Source organism: Cygnus olor, chromosome 19, assembly GCF_009769625.2.
Source record: "Cygnus olor isolate bCygOlo1 chromosome 19, bCygOlo1.pri.v2, whole genome shotgun sequence".
NCBI lineage: Eukaryota > Metazoa > Chordata > Aves > Anseriformes > Anatidae > Cygnus > Cygnus olor.
The window spans coordinates 10296445-10312454 of record NC_049187.1 but is presented as its reverse complement, the minus strand read 5'-3'; the positions used below and the strand labels follow the sequence as shown (position 1 = coordinate 10312454).

General features: G+C 47.3%; 2 protein-coding genes across 16 annotated transcripts in view; one reads left to right on the top strand and one right to left on the bottom strand.

The window, feature by feature from the left end:
* The window catches only part of CRB2 (crumbs cell polarity complex component 2), a 64590-nt gene extending 63494 nt beyond the window's left edge, over positions 1-1096 (bottom strand). Inside the window, exons 1-2 of one of the 2 annotated variants that reach the window (XM_040531303.1) lie at positions 1088-1096; positions 494-683 (exon numbers count right to left, since the gene is read on the bottom strand). In XM_040531303.1, coding sequence (XP_040387237.1) covers positions 494-509 — 16 coding nt within the window. In that variant the 5' untranslated portion in view covers positions 510-683; positions 1088-1096. Of the gene's footprint in view, positions 1-493; positions 684-915; positions 1014-1087 lie in introns of those variants that run through there. The other variant, XM_040531302.1, reaches the window with a different exon arrangement.
* Positions 1059-16010, top strand: part of LOC121057335 (spermatid perinuclear RNA binding protein) — a 69551-nt gene continuing 54599 nt past the window's right edge. For 12 of the 14 annotated variants that reach the window (XR_005813759.1, XR_005813758.1, XR_005813757.1 and 9 more), the window contains exon 1: positions 1059-1189. The gene's annotated coding sequence lies outside the window, so the exon portion shown is untranslated. Of the gene's footprint in view, positions 1190-1507; positions 1528-1580; positions 1686-16010 lie in introns of those variants that run through there. The other 2 variants (XM_040531318.1, XM_040531317.1) reach the window with 2 other exon arrangements.

Genomic DNA, 16010 nt, shown 5'->3' with positions numbered 1-16010 from the left:
TATCTTCAGCACTGCAGAATTCCTAAAACTACTGCCTTTTACCAAAGTTCCCTCACAGGCTGCTTTAGCACAGCGTGTTGCACGTTGATTAGTTTGGCATGGCACTCCCCAGTCAATTGCCTTTCATCCTTCCAGCCTATGCAAAATTGGTTTTGAAAAGTGTGAGAAATTATATTACATAGTACGATCGCCATGAACTAATATGTTCAAAGCTGAGCCTGAAAGGCACTTAAACTTAAATACTTGCAGAAATTTTGAAGCACTCGCGCAAACAGTTCTGGAAACATTCATCTCTTACATTGATCCTGGAGTGCCCAGTCTTGAGGGGAAAAAATAATATTTTTGCACAAATTATGGGTCAAATATCCTCATTTGAGGCACTCAAGTGTAATGATTTTGGCAATTTGAATGTTGAAGCAGAAGCACTGAGGTTCTTTGAAACACATACCAACAAACAAGCAAAAATTCCACACCCAACCTTCCCTCCTCATACCTAAAGGTTTCGGCATGCTAGCGCTGCTCTGAAGCGTTTGAAGCGCATTACTTGAACTCTCTCTTTGACTTCGTATTAGTGCCCGTGGCAGATGGAGCTCTAGAACTGTCAGGTGCCTGGGGTTGGAAGAATTATCACAGGGCAGCTGAAATCTAACTCGAACCAGGAACGTGTGCCTTTGTCTTGATTTCTAGAGGAGAAAGATGTAGATTACTGAACGCTGTATTGCTTGTGGTGCCCAACCTGCCCAGGCTCACCCACAGAAGTCTTGATTTTAACGGCCTCTGACACCCACTGAGGGATCCGTGTGGCGAACAACCCCCTTGGTGACCCTGCTTCTCAGCCCAGCTTAGGCCACCGCTCCCTCCTGTCGTGCTGTCCACCAGGGCTTACAACCACGAAGGGAAGCGCCGGGGCCTCACCTCACACCTCACCCCCGGACCGGGCCCTGTCAGAGCCGAGCGGCCGGGCGGGTACAGGACGGGCACGGCCCCGGGGGCAGCCCCCACAGAGGCGCTCTGAGGCGCCGGGGCCGGGGCTCACCGCGCACACCTGCGGCCGCCTCCGCCGGGCCCCGCCGCGCCGCTTGCGTACCCTGCGCCCGGCACGCCAGCACCTACGCCGTCGGCTACGCCATTTGCGCAACGGGAAGCCTCTCAGGTGCAGCGCCCGCCTCGGCGGCGTTACGGAGAATCCGTAAGGAACACTGACCTCTTTGAGGGGCTTTACGCAAGTGGCGTGCCGAGGTGCGGGCTCGGCCGCTCCCGCCTCGCACGACCGCGGGAGCTCCCTGAGGCGCCGGGAGCGCTCCCCGCGGGCGGCGGCTGGGGCTGACGCGGGACACGTGAGGGGCAGCGGCCGCAGGTAGGGAGCCGGCAGGGCCGGGCCGAGCACCTTTACGTCAGCCCCGTGAGGCTGCGCCGGGCCGCCGCGGGAGGGGAGGGGAGGAGGAGGCGGCCCGGCGGGGCTCCGCTACGCACTCTGCGCGGCGGCCCGGCATCCCTCTACGCCGGCGGCGTAAGGCTCCCTCTCAGGTGCAGGCAGGGGGCGGGCTCACGTTGCCCGGCAGCCGCAGCCTATGGGGGCGCGGGGCGCTGTCACGTGCCCGAGCCCCGCTCGCCGCTGCGGAGCCGGAGGAGCCGGACGGGGCCGGGCCGGGCCGGGGGCTGCGGCGGGGCCGGCGGCCGGCGGGGTGAGGGCGGGGGGGAGCGGGAGGGGGGGCGGACGGGGGGCCGGGAGCGGGGCGGGGGGGGGCTCCCCGCTACCCTGTGGGGAGGCGGGCGCCGGGCACCGCTCCGCCCACTGCACCGGGCACTGCGGGCAGGAGGCAAGGGCAGGACGGGGGCGGCGGGGCCGTTAGGGACGGGGGAGCCGTTGGGGCCGTTAGGACCGTTAGGACCGGTGGGGCGGGGGGGGGGTGATGTGAGGGGAGGGAGGGGGGGCGGCAGCGCGCTATGAGGGGCCGTTAGCCCGGAGTGGGGGGCTGGGGGAGGCCGGCCTGAGGGCGGCGCGGGGCCAACGGGCACCGAGAGGGCGGGGGGGGGCCGGGGGGGGGCGGCCAGGTGCGGGGAGGTGAGGGGGGGGCGGCCCCGTTCCGCTCCGCCCGGCTGAGGGAGCCCGGCCTCGGCCCCCCCCCCCCCCCCCTCCCCGCTGTGTCCCCGGGGCCGGGGTCCCCCCCCAGCGCCGCAGCCCTCCGGGGTGCGGGAGGTGCCGCCCGCGCCCTGCCCCGCTCTGCCCCGCTTTGGGGGTTTGGGTTTTGTTGCTTTTTTTCCCCCTTTCCTGGCTTCGCCCTGCACTGGGTGTTGTGGGTTGTGGAGCCGCTGGTTGGTGTGGAGGGGAGAAGTTCCGAGGGGCGGCCGGGGTGCCGCTGGAAGGGTGCCGAGGGGAGCCAAATGCGAGTTTTGTATGGGAACAGAAGTGCCCACTGTCCGGCCAAAGGGCTCCTTGTTGATCCCACGGCCCTGAAAACGGTGCTGTGCGATCCCAGAAAGGACGGGGAAAACGTCCTGCTCCAAAGAGCCCCTGCTCCAAAGAGCCCATGCACAGAACAGTGCATTGGAAGAGCTGGTAAAATGGTGGAGTTGGGATGGGTCTGAATTTGCGTGGCGGTGTCCTACAGACCTTTCATTTTCCTTACGAGGCTGAGGATACTTCTTACGGAAGACTTAAAATTTCTGAGCGTGGTTAAAGCGAGGAGAGACTGAAGTGGACGCCGTTGTCAGGTGGTCGTAACGTGATGTAAGGTGTTTCAGATCTCTAGTTCTAAAAAGTGCTTGCACGACTGTAACGTAAATCAAAATAGCTGTGCTTACACAGCTGTGTGTCCTAGCGAGCGTCTGAAACCGGGTAAAGGCAGAAAGCTAACCTCATTTCCTTCACTCGTGCAGAATAATTTTCCGTTCTTGGAAAGAACAGGGAAGGAAGGACTGAAAACTTTGGTCTTACTGTATTTTGGTTTTCAAGATGTGATAACCTTTTTTTTGGAGACCCAAAGGAAGCAACTGAGGAGGCACAGAGGGCCTAGTGTTTGCAGCAAGGGAGAGAAGATGGAAAAGTGCTGCCTGTGCTGGGGGAGCAGCGGGAGGCCTTGAAAATATGAGAGGGAGGGAAGGAGTAAGGCGTGTCTGTAGAGGTTGTATTGGTGTTTTCCTTGAAGTGCATGCTGGTTGCTTGCAGCCTCTCAAAGCAGAAGTGTTCTCCAAGAATGTGAATAGTTCGCCTCTTAGATGGACCATCAAAAGTGTGTAAAAGATGGGTTGAGGTTATTTCCTGCCAGCCTGGAGAAGAAGAAGAAGTAGAAGGCCATGTCAGCAAATGGGCTGGCTGTGACTTGTACTACATTCCTGGTCATTTTTAGGAAGTTGGACTCTGGAAGTTCTTGGCGTGTGTCATTTTGTCTCTCTGGAACTTTCCAATCATTTTCCTTAGCTTCACGTTGGCGTAGAATGAAGGGAGGAATAGGGAAAAGAGTGGGTATGGATCGCTAATGGTCAGGTTTTAATATTTTCTGTTTTCTGTTTCTCATTATCTTGTCGTTGATAGCACAAGTCTAGTGCTGTTTTCACATTCCTCGTAGAATCTTTTGTTCTGGCAAAGTTTCTTAGTCCTGTTTTATGAAAGGGCTGTTCGCCCACACCGATCGCTGTTATTGAACTATCGACAATATTGTCGTCTCCTCCCAAAGAGGATGCTGAGGAAGCACCAGGTCTTGCTCCCAAGGGTTCACGGGCTAAATGGAAGGTAGGAATCTAGGACTGAATTTCTTGGAACCGGAGGAAGCTTCTACCTAGAAACACCCGTGTGTTTGGGTGAGCCCCAGCTGGTGACTGGTAGGAAGGCTGCTGAATCCAGCCTTGTGGCTTGCCCTAGAAGATGGAATTCCAGTTGCTTCTGGTGGCTGCTGGTGTAAAACCAATTGCAAGTGAGAAGAAATGGTAGGCAAATGGAAAGGTGTAACACAAGATGGGCTGCACGTGTGCAGATCCCTACAACAGAGTCTTGAGCTAGCTAAGCAATCGTATAGAAAGCCATTGGGAAGAGAGGAGCAGTGTGAGAGCAGAGGGCAAAAGGCATGCCTTCCGTAAACATTAGTGGAGAACTGAAACTCGGGTGCATATGCAGAGTTCGGGAACTGGTTTCCAGCTTGTGAGCAGAGTCTTTCCCATGGGTGTTCATTCGGTAGCAGTGATGCTTAAGGTTGCAGAGCTCTTTTCTTTCGAAGCCACTCTGTTCCTCAAAGGTCTGTGGCTGGGCAGGCGTTTTTTTTGAACTCTCATCTAAAAAGTGAATCCTGTTGGGGGAGGTGGGGGGGGGAAGAAAAGGAAAAAGGGGAGGGGGGGAACTAGTCCAGACTGCTTCGTCTTGTGAAAAAGCCTCGCTGTAGAATCATAAAAGCTGCACTTTTTCCACGTTGCTTTGGAAGCAGCTGAACTTTGTAACTTGGCATGTAAATAGCGCTCTTTGAAGAGCACATCCATGGCTGGAAAGAAGGGAGAGGGAAATGCCCTGGCTGGTTAACAAGCTTGCGTGTGTGTAAAACGCCACCGTGAGCGTGCTCGCTGACGGACCTGTTAGAACATAAAGAAAAGTTTTCAGGGTCTTGTCCTTGGCTGTGGTGATGTGTGTAAGCACACTGGCCGCTTCTAGGGGTGAGTATAAATACGGAGCTGCAAGAAAGCGCAGGCAGTTTGAGGATTTCTATAGCTTGGGCTGGATGAGGGCGAGTACCTGGAGCCACGGAGGGGAAGCATCCCCGAGAGGTGCCAGTCATCGCGGGAGACGCTCGGAAGGTGCGCAGGCTGGGGTCCCGTCTGTGCCGTACAGGCCAGCTGGCAGCTGTTGGTGGGTTAGGGTTTAAGATAAAAGTAGCCATGCCAACAGAGGACTTGAGCACAGCATTTTGATTTCTGTAACTTATTTTGTATCGAGGTCAGGGAGAGGAGGCTTTTCTGTTCTGACAACATATGCATGAGGAGCACTTGGCTGAGGCAGTGTCCTGGATTTGCTGTAAACTGAGTAATATTGGCAAGTGAAGGTGATTTTACTGCTGTATATGCAGCAGCCATGAAATTAAAGGGAAAAATCCTGCTTAAAGCAACGTGAAAATTACAGTTACGGATTTAAATGGCAGAAAAATGCAAATCTCAAACATTTCTATAGGAATCATAGTTTTACTGCGTATGTTGTACTTGCAGTGTGCGCTTGGCAAATAGAAACTTAGCACTTGATATTTAAGGATAGAGAAGCCTGTGCTGCCCTACCTGAAAATATTTGCTTCTATTTTTATTAAAAGCAATGATTAATACAAACTACAAGACAAGAGACAATATTTTTTCAGTTGTCCTTTTGCATTTCTTGGCAGTTGTATAGTTTTTCCTTCTTATGTGCGAGTCTTTCACTGTGCAATGATGACAGAAAACACAGATAGTGGCGCATGCACTGTGTCAACTCACAGACAGTGTTTCTATTTAGCTTTTTCAAAAACCTTTAAATTGATGTCCCTTTAAGAAAAAGCACGCATAAGAGTTGTTACAAGTGATGTGAGTGAGTTAGACTTCTTGCACTTTGTATTTTTGGACTTTATTTTGTAGCTACGTTACCTTACGTTTCTGGTCCTTTAACTTTAAACATCACGGAATGAAGGAGGATTTGGACCCCGCTCCATGTTGGTCTGTTGCCTTGTATTCATACTTCTGCGTTGCAATGCATATACTGACCTTTCCATTAATTTCTTATGCAGTATAGGAATGTAGACAAGATGCTGGGTATAGGAGAAATGTTACAAAAAATTCAGAGTATGTGGTTTGTTCTGCTGCTACTGAAAGGTATGTAAAGCATGGTACTGGGCTGCTCCCTCCCTCCTGCTCTGCCAGCTAAAAGCAAGAATTGAGCCTAATCCTGCGCGTGGATTTTCCATGCAGCCGAGCAGGCTGCTCTGTTACTGGGCCATCTGCACATTTGCTGATTGGTTTCTCAAGTAGTAAAGACCATGGATTATTAAAACCCATGCCCTCATTGTTTTACTTAATTGAATTTTTCCATAGCTAAGCAAAATTTTTCTCTTTTGTAGTAAAGTGTTTTCTTAACGTGCTGGCAAACTACAGGTGCCTACAAGAGGAATAATCTTAGGGAATCCAGTTGCTACCTCAGTTTAGCAGATCTCTCGGTTTGGGGAAACTTAAGTGATCCTGCTGCACGGGTTGAATTAAAGCAGTGCTCTTATGTTGTGGCTTGGCATACTGCTTAAGAGCCTCAAGATGCTACTTGTGATTGACATAACAAAATGTAAATTATATGCTGTTTTACTAGGCTCTAATTTATCTGTCGTAAGGTTTGTGTACCAATAGTACTAAGCTCTTTTTACAGCAATGCTCCTCTTCCATTTAATATCTGCATAGGGGAATTGAATTACTCTTAATTGTATGCTTAAAAATAAAATAAAATTGGGGCATGTCTGGCTATCACAGTAAATTAAATTTTGCTGCTTCACATTCTTATTGTGCATTTACTTTAAATTGACTTTATTGAAAAATTAAATGCTTGAATAGCTGATTGGGAACACCACTCTCACTAGTGGGTGGTCAAGAGATGTCACAGAACCTGGCGAAATCTTAGAAAACAAAATCCATTAAGGTTTTAGACCTTGAATTTCCTGATGTAGTTAGTGCTTCGAGAAGCGAAGCAGTGACTGAAGCTGACCGTGACGTTTGACTTAAATGAACTCAGTGGTGAGGAGCTGCCACTGCCTCTCAGGCGTTCGTGTCCCGTAATAGAAGCAGAGAAGCACAAGTTGGTTTGGGAGGCCTTTACTTCTCTCCTTCCTCTGATTCCTGGGAGGGGAGACACTTTCACTAAAGGCGTTTCTTGTTTGACTTGTAATACAGCAAAGCGGAGCGTTAGCATAGTGTTTTAAGTGTCAGGCCCGGAGGTGTTTTTAGTGTTCTCTGAGCCACAGGTATGGTGTTACATGGGGAAATGTTTCTCCCAAGCTATTGCATTAATTCAGATGATTATAACCTTAACCAGAGTCTTCCCCTAATCATAGCTCTCAGCTGGCAGTGTCTGTCTTCCTGGAAAAGCAAAAATGGGCTCCAGGTGAGTGTGAAGCGCAGACACGGGTGCTGTGCGGAGCTGGTTTGGGAACAAGGGCTGCCTGTTTCTACAAATGAGCCTTGGCAAAGCAGTCACAGACTTGAGGCCTGGGAGCAGGATTTTCATGGGCACGCAACACTGCTCATCTTGTCTAGTGAGATTTCACTGCAGAGTGCTTTATCCTAGTGGCAACAATACTATGAAACTGAAATATACATATATAGGGGGAGGATCTTTAGCTGTGGATTTTGTAAAATCACAGAGTTAATCTTTGAGGAGGCATGAAAAATTTTGCTATTTGTTGCAGGGCACTGGCTTTTGTTATGAGGTAGCAGCCAAAACTTCGTTACCTCTCTACCTATTTAACCCTTCCAATAAACATGCTATCTCTTGAATGTTCTCGTCTTTCAAAAGCGTACATAAAATTGAGCAAGCAAAGAAGCCAGCATGCTGCACCCCACTGAATTTAGTTGCTGTTGTTGAAATAGGTGAAGCTTTTAAAATTGCTAGCTAGTATGTGCAGCACTAAAGAAGGCATTTAAATTGAATGGCTGGTCTTCTTACAGCCTGCTTAGCAAGACCCCGAATGGTTGTACTAAACGCATCACCTGGACATTGGATGGAGGCCTACAGTTAAGGCTGTACAAGTCCATTTCAAAAAACAAATTACAGCTTGTACTAAAAAGAAAAAAAGCATTTAATTTCTCTGTGGTAGGAGATTCAGCTGTCCAGAGCGCTGCTGGGTCTGTGTTTCTGTTCTAGTATGTGGCGTGGTGATAAAGGGTCCCACCGGGCAACCTTACGGAGATAAGATGAATAGAATTGGGTTGTGGATGTTTTTCCTAACCCTAGAAACAAATAATGTGTTATCAGTTGATCTGAAAGTGCTGACTAATGTGTGTTAACATTTAATCAATTTGGAGCTGAGCTTAAGGGCCAGCTGTTTATGTTGTTGATGACCCGGTCCTAGGCCTGGCCCAGAGCTGGGCAGAGGGCAGCACGCTGTGGTGCCACACTGCACCGTAGTGCCGTGCTGGCCTAGGGCACTGGCTGTGCCAGCTGTGCTGGGCAGAAGCCGTGCGTTGTTCCCACAGGCATGTACCTGGTGCTGAACCTGGGTGAAGACACAGAATCTGCAGTATGAAAATAAGGGAAGTTAGTCATTTATTGCCGCCTTTGATACTTCTGTGCTGTTGGAGGGGCAGGTCTTTGCGTATGGAAACCTTGCTGTCTCTCTGGCTTTGGGGTACTGTGGTTTGCTCTCTGACCCTCCCCAGGCTCAGTACTTTGCTGCTTTCTCTATCAACTTGGCTTAATTTGTGTATGTGTAATGTGGTGATTTTGAATGGAAATAAATGGAAAGGACTCTGGAATAGGAGGGGGTTTGTAGGTGTGTACAGCGTGTCTGCAGGGAGCTTGGTGCTAGGTAGTACAAGACCACACTCAGCCTCAGTTCTAGGCTTCTGCAGTCCCTTTCCCGAGCAATAGGTGCCGTGAGAACTGGAGTTTCCTTGGTTTTTGCTTTTCTTTAAGCAAGCTAGCCTGAAGTCCTACCTAAGCTAATGGCTAGATTCTAAGTGAAGGAGCTTGAGCTCATCTTAGTTGCCTCAGAAAGATTTGTGACATTGCTGAACTCAGGAATGAGATCTCGGATGTAATCTTGGATATGTGCTGGAGCTGCTTGGTAAATGCTCGTGGTACAGGCTTAGAGAATTTGGCTATCTGCTCCTCTTCCACTTCCAATCCTACTCTTACTCCCTTTATGCTGATAGCTAGTTTAGGTTAACACATGATGAGAGGAAAACAGAAGTGCCCAACAACTGATTTCTCCTCACCACCTGCTTTGTAGAGGAACCCATTTCTCAGGTCAGATCCTCAGAGTGATTGTCATCTCTTTCGGAGCAGCTATTTAATGTCCTAAAGCTTCATGATCTCTCGATTTGATGTCTTGATAATTGGACTTAACAAATACATTAGGGCTTCTTTGGTTACCCAGTCATGCTGTCCAAGTATTTAATCCTATAGAGACTTAATTTGTTCCTTCAAAGTGATCAGCTATGCCATTTGGATGACCTTAAAGATGGGTAGCTGCATTGCTGTAGATGTACCACTTGTTATGTATGGAACAGGGGCTGTTGTGTTGGGTGCAGAACACTCAAGCCCAGGAGAATTGCGAGTGTTCTTTCTCCAGCTGGACACTGATAAAAAACAAAACAAAACAAAAAAATGGTGAATAAACTCTTCAGAACCCGGCACAGAGCAGCACTGATCTGGTGAAGAAGTCTGGTGATTAAACTGAAAGTATTGATTATGGGACCATTTGGCTCCTTTTCAGGTTCTGCTGTGGATTTACCACATGATTTCATTTCTTCATGTCTCAGGTTCCCCTTTAAAGACCTGAAATGTTTCCCTCTGTCACAAAAACTGTTAGTTTGAAACCACTAATATATGTACTTGGGTAAATATGGTGACAAGTGTTCTAGAAAAGCCAGAAAGAAAGGCAAACACTGGGAATGGGGGTTGGAGACAAGGCTGATAACTTCTCCGCTTCTGGTGGGTGAGGGTGAAATTGGCGGCTGCCAAAAATATGAGCTCAGACAAGTCGCTTGTTCTGCTCGGAGCCCACATCTGCACACACCTCCCCATCTCCACAGATGGCCAGGAGGCTGAAAAGAGAACACAGTTGTCTAAATTTGTGTAAGAGAAAAGAATCATGACTCCCACCTTGAAGGCGAATAAGAACCTCCTGTAACTGCAGTATTTTTGACAATTTAAAAAGTTTGGTTGAATTTTCAGTCCTAGCAAATTACGTGAAACCTGAGGCTGTTGTAACTTCCAAATAAATCATTTTTACACTGCTTTGTGTTAAAAGGTGGTTGGCTGGAACTGGACTCTATTCCTGTCAAAACTCCTGCTAAGGAACCAGTTGGATTCAGAGCACTTCTTTGCATGCTTATGCTGTAACAACTTATCAATATGATAATTTTCCTTTTTAGATTTCACAGTACTACACGTTTTAGAAAAAAACAACTGTCACCATCTAAATAGTGATGGTACTGTTTGAAACAATCATCAGAAAAGGCACAAAAATAGAAATAAACTATTTTCTTCCTTATGTTTCTTTTCTCCTAACAGTATTGTGGGAATGAGACTGTAATATTTTGTGGGTTGGTTGTTTCCCTACCATCTGCTTTATCTTTTGGGGGTATTTTGTCATTTTTCTGTGTTAGCCCATGGGATATAGGATATGGTTTATTCCGAGTGGATGGGAGTCATATAAGTGGTGAGCTCTTGACCAAAAGTCTGTTTTTGTGGATGTGGCCTTGTGTAATAGACCAGTAACAAGAGCAGTTTACCAAGTGTGTCTTTGGCAGGTCTCTGATTAACTTTGCAGATAGTGATTGAGAACTGAATGCTTCTGAAGCTTGACGTATATTGTTTCTCCCCAGCCAGAACACTGAAGAACCTGAAACTGGAGACTTCCTGACACTTCCAAAAACAAATGAGCAAAGCTGTGTTGTTTAATTTCTTGCTATGGGTCGGGAGCCTGAGCTTCATGTCAAGTTTCTGTAAGAAACAAAATAGGACTGCAGAGTTGAGGGGAGAAAAAAAAACTCTTACAAAGAGGGTTTGAACAGGACTGCTGATAAAGCTACAACTTTGAGGAACTTTGACTTTAATGAAGAAGATTCTTAAAAGGGAGATGAGATACGGCCTGCCTTAAACATCATTCGGTAAACTACAGTTCTTAGCTGAAAAACTTCCCAAGTGCGTAAGTGCAGTGTTTCAGGCTACTTAATAGAGATTCCACATTAGTGTTGGAATAAACTGCATGTTACAAATAAATCTGCTTTTTCTGTGTAGTTGAAAAGTAACATACCTCTGTTTTGGTTTCCGTTGAGATGTTTCCAAGTGTGCTTTTAGTAAAGCAACATAAGCATAGTGTCATTGTCATAACAGCATTCCACCCTTGGTGAGAAGTTGCAGCAGCACTGTAGGAAGGTGCCATCGGTCTTTTCCTTACAGGATGTCAGTCATTCTTGCAGCACCATGTCTGCAAAACTTTCTATGAAGGCTCTGTTGAGTTCCATGAAATTTTGGAGGAAGCGAGCATGCTGAAAGAACGTTAAGGTAGAAGAGAAACAGGCAAGTAGAGAGTTGAATTAAGCTGATTTGGATCAGTGATTTGCCTGTAGGTAGGTAGAGTCCAGATGAAGCTGCCAGAAGTTCCTTCAATATTTTGAGTATCCATTTGCTCCTGATGCTTTTACTGTTACTGCAGTGTTTGAATATCACGCTGGTGCTTCTGCAGTTGCTGAAGTTGGCTCAGCCCCTGCCTCCTTGCAGTTCTTCTGTGGAGGAGCTGCCTGAGGAGAGCTCATCTGGGCTTGGGACGGACTCAGTGGTACGCTTACTGTTTGCTTTCACGCTGAGATCTGTAATCTTTATTTTAATGTAACCCCCTTGGCTAAGTTCTTTTCTTTTGCTTGTAAATGTTTGATCTGTACGTGCAACTCGCCATAGTCTTGTGCCAGAAAAATACAGACTGGCTTTCTGTTTGCACTGGGTGCTGCTGATTTGCGGGAGTTGACTGATTTCACTGCCAGCTTTAGCAGGTGCTCTGTGTCTGAATGAGGGCTCTTCACCCCCTTCGCACAGTACAGTAGCAGGTCTCATGCTCGGTACAGAGAAGATTCAGTTTTGGCTGAGAGCTGAGGAGTACAGGGATTTGCTGTACTTCTCCTCTCTTTCCTTTTTCTTGTTCTGTTTCTACTTGTGCTCCTCTTGTGTTTGCAAAGTTTGGAATATTTCCTGAAAGGACTTTGTGTGTGTTTAGCATTTGTATTGGTAGATTGGATAATAATTGGATAATGTGCATGCACAAAATATAGCCCTAAGTTTCCTTCATACTTCAAAATGTTGGAACAGATCAGAAAGCTGTCAGCCTGGATGCTGTAAAGGGACGGTGGCTGTTCAGCACTGCAGCACAAGAACAGCTTGCAGGTATTCAGCACAGGAGCGACGAAACAGGGTGGCTGCAGAGCCTCGTGCGGGGGGAGAAGAGCGGGGAGCTCTGACAGCGCTCGCTGTGCTGCTTGCCGGCCGGGAGAGAAAATTGCCCAGAGAACCACATGTGCAGAGTGCGTGGAGCCCGAGGGAAGCGGTAACTGCTGGCTGTGTTTGCTTTCCTTTTGTTTGTTTCTTAGACGCCTAAGAGATGTTTTTAGAAGGAGGGTAGAGTCACATAACAAACAGCGATGAAAAGTGGTGCTTTGGCAGAGTTGGGCTTCGTGTAGGGATCGTGATTCTGAAGAGATGTTTGAGGTGTGTGATGTGGGCACAGGAGGGGGAAGTGAAGTGCTGACATCTGCTCTCCCAGTCATCCTGGAGTTTCAGCTTTCTTCTTTAATTTGTAAGAGAGGTGCTGTCAGGTTGATGGGGTTGGGACCGTATAGAGGGGCAGCCAGCATCTAGTGTGAAGGCTGGTTTTGTTGTTCTGAGAGAGAAATGAGCTCCCCTATCTTCTGTACCCTGTGCCACATGGAGCTTTAAAAATGCCAGGTGGCAAAGCCAACCGCCTTTTGCAGTTGTCTGTAAACATCTACTTATACCTGCATCTTTGGTTTCCTTTTTTATTATTTTAAAGCAAAATCGTGGTGATAGTGTGAAACCTAACATTTGCCAGGTGACAGACACAGGCGCGTCCCAACAAAAGCAGCAGTTGCTTCTTTTCCTCCTCCTCCCAGCAGTGGTGCTAGGAGAGGAATTTGGAGAGCCTTTAAGGTGCCAATAGTGCACAACTTTTAAAAAGTTTTGCCTTTTGTCTCTGGCAGAGTTTCTGTGTTAGAAGTTGGTAACAGCCGTGAGATGTGAACATGATGTGCTGGTAGGTTCTTACTGCTGCCTTTGAAGTTATTCCTGGGAGGCCTGTGCAGTGAAGCCTTCAACGTGTGTCCATGCTTACAAGAAGCAGCATTTGTAAGATTTTATCTCAACATTTATGAGCTAAATGCCCCAGAACTGGGGGCAGGGCTCCTCCTGCCCTGTGTGTTTGCAGTTATCAGAGGACGTCTTCTGAGCACAAAATCTGGGGGAAAGCAGGACACCGGTCCTTGAATGACAAGGAGTTTTTATGTGGTTTGTGTCTCATGTCAATACTGACTTGGATTCAAATTGTTGAGTGTGCCTGAAATTAATTTCCTTCAAAACCTAAACACTGTGCTGGAACTTGGTGTCCAGAGTGCAATGCGTGATGCTGAGGACGGGGTTGCTGGATGGAGTGGGGCTGCAGAGCTTCCCCTCACCTTGCTGAACGGCTCAGGGCCCTTGCTGGTGTCCTGAAATGTCCTCATTTTGCTGGCTTCTGTTCTTCCCGAGAACAGACTGTGTGCCTCTTGCTGTCTAACAAAAGAGGGACTCTATTGTCCTCTTCTGAAAAAGATGGGGGGTCACTGAGTCCATGTCAGCCTGACTTTCCAAAGAGTGGAGTGCTCAAAAAATCTGATGCCTGAAAATAGGACATGTTCCGAATTCGGTTCCTGAGATTAATCACTCCATATTCAGATACTGAATTGCTAATTTGGATGCCATGAATCTGCAGGTAATTGTTGTCAAGCATTTAGCTGTGACTCTTTGCCAAGCTGGCCTGCAAAGGATGGCTCCGCTCCTGCGAGTGAGGGCAGCCAGCAGCGCAGCGTCTGTGCAAATTGAACTAAAGAAGCCTGAGTAAGGGGTGGAAAGCTGGTGGGGTGGGGGCTGTGGCATACTCCAGAGCTTAGTGTGTATGGTAAGTGAAAAACTAATTTAGTTTCCAAGTCCTGCCATAGATTTACAATGGCATTGGGAAAGTCACTTCAGTCTTTGGGGATGGGGTCTCTTCTAAATGCAAACAGCATCAAACGTGTACCTGTTACCGGGGCTGGAGAAGTAATGGCTAGGAATTGCTGTGAAATTCTTGTGTGCACAGCTACGTTCGAGGAGTGTTTTGCTCTCTAACGAAAAAAGCACATTGGAGCTTCCTACTGCAATCAAAATGGAAGAGGTTATTATGCTTCAGTCCCTGCTGCTAGGTTAAGCTGAAGATTGCTATCTCCCACAGGTTAGTGGTGGAGCACTGGGTAGTACTGTCTGTTTACCAGTAGATGGAGAAGTAATGACCCATGTTTCTTTCGTTTGTAACCTCCGAGCTGTTTCATTCAATTTGTTCATGGTGCTGCAAAAAAAACTTAATCTCTTGAACAGTAGGAGAGCGCTAGGGACTCACAGGGGCTGTAGGAAACCTGCCGGTCGCTTCCACAGAGCAGCCTGGTGACACCTGCCTGCTTTGGTCAGTGTCTGCTCATGGGATTTAAGAATGAGGCCAGAGTCTAGAAGTGTGATATATTAGCCCCATGGTACATGGGGAAAAATTACCCTGAGCACTTTAAATGAACCTAGTTATATAAGTAGTCCTATTGAGCAACTATGCTTACAGTGCCATGGAGCTAACTTTGATTCCTCTACTAGCTGTAATTTTCATGGTGTTTTTCCAAGAAGAAAAAACACTATACTTAAGTTTTGTTCTCAGCACAGGGATAAATGGAATGTCTCTGTCACTTGTCTGAAACCATGTGTTGAAAGGCATGATTTTTTCCTAACAGTTTTGCAGAGTAATAGAACAGAATATGATTTGGATTACAGCAGACACATGCTGGGTCAGTTTAAAGTCTGCCAACTTCTAATTTGCAATTTCTAGAAAATTTAGAGCAGAAACATCTGAGTGCCTGCAGAAATCATCATTCTAAATTTAACTTGCAGATTTTGTCTTGGTAAAGCAGGAAACTGTCTGGTAACATTTGTCCACTGAATTCCAGGGACTAACCTTTCTTTTCTTGTGCTGATTTCTGCATAGGTAGAAGAAGTTATATTGAGAACATTAGGATCTGATTTTTTTATTTTTTACCACCAGAACTATAGTTCTCGACTGTAAAAACTAAGGAGATTGTGCTCTGAAGATTAGAGTTCAGTGTTTGTGTCCCTCTGGTTCTTTTTCTCTTTGCTGTGGTATCCTGTAATAATGATGGTGTAGGGACATGGCACAGACTTAGACAGATGGCTAAGCAGGTAAGAAAAACATTAGGACTGTAATACAGCTCTGTCATAACTTCTGACTGATGGCTGAAAGGTTTTGTATCCTATTGCCCAGCTTAGGAGAAATTCCATTGATTTATAAAGTAGCTGTTTTTCTATTTGGGTTTTGATCCTGTCCTGTGCGTCTTGATTTGTGCGCTCCTACCCTGACGTGTTGTGGCTTCCCAAGTACACATTCTTTGAAAAAAATAAAATTAAAAAAAAAAACCAAAGCACCTTCACTGTTGCTTTTGGGAACAGCAGGTTCCCTGTTATCAGGGGAAGCTGAAGTGGCTAGACACAAAATAGTTAATGACCCAAAATAAACAAACTTAGATTGTTTTTCTCCAGTCTTTCCCTTGATAACAATTTCAAGTGTTACTTCTAGCAACTATAGTGTATAGCGGGGGCTTTGGAGAGAAAGTGAGATTTTTGTTGTTGTTGTAAATCGATCTTCCTGTAAAGTTGAGAGCATTTTGAGTGCTGCTATCGATTGCACAGTCTATTTGCTTCCCTCAGAGAGAAACAGGCATGCACCCTGTTTTACATGGGAGTTGCAACAGCTTGCTCTCACACACTTCTGTTTCCTAACCTGGATGTCATCTTCCTAACCTCCACAGACCCCCCAAAAGGCTGGGTCCTTTGGCTTGTGACAAGCAAATTGCCTCCAAGCCACTGGTGCTGGTCATAGCCTTATAGTTTGATGTTCAGAGGTGTTGCTTAATGTTGAGAGAGAGAGCAAGGTAGGTTGGTGATTACAGGGCCTAAGGAAAACAGCGGGGAATGGTGAAGATGGGGGAGCCTTCTGGTAATGAAC